Raw genomic sequence first — 7,244 nt, 5'->3', positions numbered from 1 at the left:
AACGCTCTTGTTGCTGAATGCAATCAAATCCTCACAGCAGTGCTCAAAAATCTAGTAGAATGCCATTCCTGGACAGTAGAGACAGTTACTTTAAAAAAAAGCTTTTTTTAATTTCCCTAAATTCAGAAGAAACAGTGACATGGTATGTTTTGTTTCTCAAGGAAGTAGATCCGCCCTACTGAAAATTTTAGAGACTCTGGAAAAGAGGGAAAATTCTGCGAAGGATACTGAAATTTGTGGCCGTGGTCAGAGGCAAAAATGGCCACCTATCCACTTCTCGCCAGCTACAACCTCTGAGGATGAGGCAAGAACTGACATGGATTACCACCTAACTCTGCTTTACAATTCACTTTCAGGATGGCAGAGAAAAAGTAATGTAGTTATCTATTTGTTGTACAGGAAGAATTCCTCCCAACAAATACAGTAAGGAAGGAAAAAAAAAAAAGAAATGGCCAGAACAATGTCAAAGTCCATCCTAATGGATTATAAAGTAAATCAAAAGGTAGGAAATACCTGCAACAGCAACAAACGATATATTAGTCTAATGATTTTGCCACTGCTACTGATTGCTTATTCACACACTCTTTGCTATATTTTGAGAGTTTATAATCTCTCTCTCTCACTCTAGAGTTCTTCTTGTGTATCTGATTCTGCTGGCCCTTGTTCTCCTAGTGCCTTTGGTGATTCAGGATCTCAGGTTAGCTAACACACCTAACCTCATGTCAATATTTAATTTTTTTCCTTTGTGTTTTGCGGCATGCATATATCTTTACATTAAATAATCACAATGGTGACAGTTTATAATTGTTTTCTACTATTTTACAATTTATGATCACTAACTTTTATCAATCTGTCTGTCTTTCTGTCTGTCCCAGGCACACAATACCAAAGTAGTGATAAAACAACTCTCAGAATTAAAAGAAATACTAATGGGGATGAAGGAGAAAATTGAAAATATAGAGAAAAGGATCATTAGAGTGGAAAGCAAAGGTAATATATATATATATATATATATATATATATATACATATATATATATATATATTATTTTGAGGTAAAATGTTTTTGATACAGTTTTTCTCAGTCGCTTGGACATATTCTCAACATTTTCATGATTATTTTCATAATTCCGTCATTTTAATTATGTTTAATATTTTAAATTATACATAATATTTTGTTGCAAACATTTTCTAACAAAAGTCATAATCACTCAAAAACTGTTAATCGTTAAAATTATACAGTCTGGTAACATTGTTTTTATCCCCTTAGTACTCCCACATGAGACAGAGAAAGTGTTGCCACCGCCAGATAATAATAAAAAAATGCAAACACATGAGACTGTAACTACCTTACCCACACAGGTAAAAACAAACAAATCATTGTATGTCTGTGTTTATACAGTAATTCTGAACATGATGAAAATTACATGCTTTACATACATTTTCTGAGAATAAAATGCATTGTTGCATGACTTTAGTGGTTGATGAAAGGAAGAATATGATAGCATAATTTTTACTACAACCACAAATCAGAAAAGTTGGGACAGTATGGAAAATGCAAATAAAATTAAAATGCAGTGTTTCTTACATTTACTTTGGCATGAACCCAAGATATTTTATGTTTTATCTGCTCAACTTTATTTAATAATAAACATCAATTCCTGCATTTCAGACCTGCTACACATTTCAAAAACAGTTGGGACGGGGCAACAAAAGACTAGTAAAGTTGTGTAATGCTACAAAAACATATTAGTTTAATTGATAAGGGGCAGTAAGATTGGGTTTAAAAAGAGCATGCCAGAGTGACTGAGTCTTTCAGAATTAAATGGGGAGGGGTTCAGCACTCTGTGAAAGACTGTGTGGACAAAAAGTTGAAGAGTAACATTTCCCAACATAAAATACTTGTCTGTTTCATCATCTACAGTACATAATATCATTAAAAGATTCAGAGAATCTGGAGAAATATCTATATGTAAGACAGAAGACTGAAAACCAGTATTGTCTGACTGATATTTGGGTCCTCAGGCAGCACTGCATTAAAAACAGACCCGATTCTGTAGTGAAAATCACTGAATGGACTCAAGAACACTTTCCAAAACCTGTGAACCATTGTCTGTGAGCTTGTCACTGTATCCACAAATACAAGTTAAAACTTTACCATGCAAAAGATAAAAACATATTAGCAAGATACAGAAACACCACCACGTTCTCTGGGCTTGAGTTCATTTAAGACACTTTTCCACTTTGCCTCCGTGCATCTTAAATGATCTCAGGCCAAGAGAAGGTGGTGGTGTTTCTGGATCTTGCTAATATCTGTTTTCATCTTTTGCATGTTAAAGTTTTAACTTGCATTTGTGGATACAGTGCCAAGCTTACAGATAATGATTTAGAAAGGGTTTATAAAGTTTATAAGTTTTATAAAGTGTTCTTTTTATTATGTACTGTAGTTGATGAAATACACAAGTTTTTTACTATTTTAATTAAGAAATGTTTTTCTTGAATTGTTGCACTATTTGCCTGTCCAGTCTTTTACAGAGTGGTGACCCCCTCCCCAGTCGCTCTGGGATGCTCTTTTTATACAAAATCATCTTACTGCCCTGTTATTAATTAAACTAATATGTTTTTTGAAGCATTACACAACTTTACTAGTCTTTTGTTGCCCGGTTCTAACTTTTTTGAAATGTGTTGCAGGTGTAAAATGCAGGAATGGAGGTACATTAACAAGTTGATTAGACAAAACATAAAATATATCTTGGGTTCCTACTGTCTGCAATAAAATAAAAGTCAAAGTAAATGTAAAAAACACTGCGTTTTTATTGTATTTGCATTTTCCATACTGTCACAACTTTTCTTCTGATTTTGGGATGTAAAAGTATGTTTAGGACAGAAGTGGGTACTATGGTCTTAGAGGGCAGATTATGTCAGTTTGGTGATTTTCCTGCCCAAGCACACCTGGGTCAGTTGAGCAGGTAATGAACACGTTATTTATGGTGTCAGAGCAGAAGAATCAGCAAACTGTGCTGGACTCTGGCCCTTGTTTCCCCACCCCAGCCATAGGATTTGTTTCACCCAGTCCTGATAAGAATCATGTACATAAGTACTATTGTACGTATGGTCTGTCTGTCCAATATCTAGTTCTTAGGGTAACATATTTGTACATATTTCCCATCATGCACAGAAAGTGTTTGATATTTACTTCTCTGGATTATATGGTATGCAACATTTTTGGTTTGTACTTTTTCACTGCCTTAAGATGTGTAAAGGCAACATAAAAATGGCATTTTAAATTAGTTGAATGTCTAAACATTGTCATTTTTGTTAGGTTAAAATTGGACCCAACACAGCAATCACTTCTGAGCAGTATGCAAATGTAAAATGGACAGACCCAAAGAAATCAACAAAAGATCTATTACTGGCTGTTTTTGGGAGAAGAAAGTTGGCGACACACACCTACACAGGGAAGTGATCAAACGCCTTTAGGGGAAGAGAGGCCAAACCTCAGCTGGATCCAGACAAAGTGTGTGACATAATAAGTGAGTTAATTATTTTCTGGAAACACTATAGTGGAAATATTTGTTTTATATAATGCTGACAGTAACATTACAGTATATAGCTTAAACCACAGTCTTTAGAGCATCACATGCTAAATAATCTCAGATTTCAATGCATGTAAACTGATCTTTTCATGGTGTAGAAAAACTGAATTTACCACATCATGGCCCCTTAGGAGTTACAAATGCTCTGTGTTTCTTTGTTAAAATGTCTTTCTGTAGACATTATGAAGACTGAATATACAATACTGTGGTAGAGAGTGCAGTGACAGTCTGTTCCATCCCTGCTTTTATACAGGGTTTGTAAATTGTTTGCATCAATTTTCAAATATTAATTTACTTTCATTGCTACAGACCAGCTGTAAATTGTTAACCAATGACTTGTTCCCAAATGCTCTGAAAAATTGGATGAGTGTATCATTGCGTGATGTTGATGGTAGAAACCACAATCATCATTCCTTCTAACATACAGTACATTAGCACTTTTAAAAATGAGGTGTTTAAAATGAATATAAAAATTATTTGTTGTTTTTTGTTGTTTCTTTGTTTTACAGACTACATCAGGAAAAAATTTGGCACAGATATTAGACTAATCAAACAAGCCATTTCCCAAAAGTGTGCAGATGAATGTAAAATGGCGACGAGAAAGATGTAGGATTTTGTTGTCTAGCCTTTGTTGCCTTTTTGTCTGTCAATTTATTTATTTGCTTGCATCATTGTTTGTCTGTTTGTTACTTAATTATAATAAAATTGTTTAAATTACCAATTAATAATTGTTTATTTATTTAAGCAGGGCAATTTTAATGTAGAATACTCTTAAACAAAAGGTATAATAAGACATACAGGAATTTTAATATGCATTTCTCAAATGTTTATCTGTAAATCAAATAAAATTCCTAGATAAAATCATATTAGAATATTAGGATTCCTATTTAGAGGCCAAAACATTTCTTATAGAATATCCAACAGAATATCTATAGGATGTCCAATAGGATTCCTACAAGATGTTTAATAGGATTCCTATAGAATGTTCAATAGGATTCCTATAGGATGTCCAATAGGATTCCAATAAGATGTCCAATAAGATTCCTATAGGATGTTTAATAGAATTCCTATAAGATGTCCAATAGGATTCCTATAGGATGTTTAATAGGATTTCTATAAGATGTCCAATAGGATTCCTATAGGATTGGTTCCAAAATATGATAGAAAACCAATAAGATTCCTATAGGATTTTTTCTATTGGAATCCTATAGGATATTTTGACTAGGGTTTAAACAAACACACTATTAGCTGCTCCGCTAACTGTTAGCACCACACATGATTCAGTACTGATGAACCGATTCATTGAACCGATCCAGCAAAATGAATCAGTTGAGCGGAACTGATTGAGTTTCTTCATGATTAAATCAAATTTTTATATAAACACGTGATATTTTTAAACGTTGTTTATATCTGAATTCGTTTATAGTTGAACTTTGTTTATAGTTGAACTTTGTTTACAGATGAACTTTGTTTTTAGTTGAATAGTCTGTCTGTCTGTCTGTCTGTCTATTAGATCTTTAATAATGCAGTCAGCAGAAGAGAGAGACGTCACCCCTGTGGATCTACAACATGAAGAATTCCAGAAGAAAATAACACAAAAGGAGGATGATGATGATGATGATTTCTTCTGTAAGTAAATATAGAGCATGATGCCACTTTTCCACCAGACAGTGTGGTACAGTACAGTATGGTACAGTTTAGTGTAGTACAGTACAGTATTACAGTACAGCTGCTACACTCCAGTCTGGATTTAAGTTTGAATCTAACTAGGATTTATTTATGATCAGAAAATCAAACCCACAACCTTCAGTTTCCTCCAGTTGTTGAGATTCTTCTTCTCATATTGATGAATTTCAGGTGAAGTCACTTTAATCCCTGCAGAACTTATGGCTTCTGTGGAACTGCTCTTCTCAGAGGACCAACAGTGTGGAGGTTTCCAGATGAAGCCTGTGAAGAAAGAAGAACCTGAAGATAAAGATGAACTCAGTAAGACTTAAGCAAAATCATTTCTCCTAATTTGGTCGTGTGTGAATGTCTTGTAATATTTTAGTATATTTAGTGCATAAGTGAGCAGGTGAGTGAAATGAGGAGACAGAAGATGAAGAAGATTAAACAGATCATGCTGACTGTACCGTGTTTACACTAGTATATAATTACAGAGTAATGCCAGGTGAATACAAGTGGCTGAATGATTGGGTAATGAATGAGAATAAATAAAGTCGAGTATATAAGCTGATATATTCAATATATACGTGACTGTTTGTGCTGATGGTCCTGGAGAGATGAGTCTGCACCTTCCATCCAGATCTTAACTGTCCTCCTTTTTTTGGAAAGTGTTGCAGGCCTGAAAAGCGGGAATGGATGTTTATTAATAAATGAAATGAAGTTGAGCAGATAAAAGATGAAACATCTCAGCTTCATCCTGTCTGACATCAAATAAAAGTCAAAGTCTGTGTTTATATTATTATTAGCTTTTTCCATACTGTCCCAACTTTTTCTGATTTGGGGTTGTATTGTTATTATTATTATTAAATCTGCTGAAACCCTGTTTGAACAAAGGTTTATAGGTCGTGTTTTTGACAGATAGTATAGAAGTACGTGTCTGTTAGTTCTAACTTAAGTGCTTAATAAAGAAGTTGGTCGTTACTACCAACAATAACAAACTTATTTTTTTTCTTTCACAAAACAAAGAAATTTCAGGTGAAGGAACCTCGATCCCTGTGGAACACCTCACCTCTGAGGAACACCTCACCCCAGAGGACCAACAGTGTGGAGGTTTCCAGATGAAGCCTGTGAAGAAGGAAGAACCTGAAGATAAAGATGAACTCAGTAAGATATTTTTTATCTTGAGTAAAATAAGATTTGGATTGAATAGAATCAGAGGAACCTGGGATGAAGCATCATACAGTGAAAGCTTGTATTGTGCTCATGCAGATCAGTGTGAGCAGGGCCAGTGGTAGCTCAGTGGTTAAGGTACTGGACTAGTAAACAGAAGGTTGCCGGTTCAAGCCCCGCCACCACCAAGTTGCCACTGTTGGGTCCCTGAGCAAGGCCCTTAACCCTCAATTGCTCATCGTGTTCAGCTCATTGTGTAAGTCGCTTTGGATAAAAGCGTCTGCTAAATGCTGAAAATGTAAATGAGCAGGAAATGATGAATGCAGGATGAATCACGTTACAGGACTTTAGCATCAGATCTCAGTTTAACAATTACTAACAGTATTTATTATTTATAATGTTATAAATGTATTTGATTATTCATAATGTTATAAATGTATTTGATTATTTATAATGTTATAAATGTATTAGATTATTTATAATGTTATAAATGTATTTGATTATTTATAATGTTATAAATGTATTTGATTATTTATAATGTTATAAATGTATTTGATTATTTATAATGTTATAAATGTATTTGATTATTTATAATGTTATAAATGTATTGGATTATTTATAATGTTATAAATGTATTGGATTATTTATAATGTTATAAATGTATTTGATTATTTATAATGTTATAAATGTATTTGATTATTTATAATGTTATAAATGTATTTGATTATTTATAATGTTATAAATGTATTTGATTATTTATAATGTTATAAATGTATTTGATTATTTATAATGTTATAAATGTATGTGATTATTT

At 33.4% G+C, this 7,244-nt stretch overlaps 1 protein-coding gene across 1 annotated transcript; it reads left to right on the top strand.

The window, feature by feature from the left end:
* The first annotated feature begins 439 nt into the window (after positions 1-439).
* Positions 440-4,273, top strand: LOC134325992 (protein insensitive-like). The gene is made up of 6 exons (XM_063008190.1): positions 440-502; positions 629-697; positions 876-990; positions 1,270-1,361; positions 3,322-3,532; positions 4,105-4,273. Exons 1-5 carry the CDS (start codon positions 449-451, stop codon positions 3,463-3,465), a joined length of 474 nt encoding a protein of 157 aa, XP_062864260.1. The 5' UTR covers positions 440-448; the 3' UTR covers positions 3,466-3,532; positions 4,105-4,273.
* Positions 4,274-7,244: the final 2,971 nt, after the last annotated feature.

Source organism: Trichomycterus rosablanca, chromosome 14, assembly GCF_030014385.1.
Source record: "Trichomycterus rosablanca isolate fTriRos1 chromosome 14, fTriRos1.hap1, whole genome shotgun sequence".
NCBI lineage: Eukaryota > Metazoa > Chordata > Actinopteri > Siluriformes > Trichomycteridae > Trichomycterus > Trichomycterus rosablanca.
The sequence above is the reverse complement of the archived record's forward strand: the minus strand, read 5'-3'. Positions and strand labels throughout refer to the sequence as shown.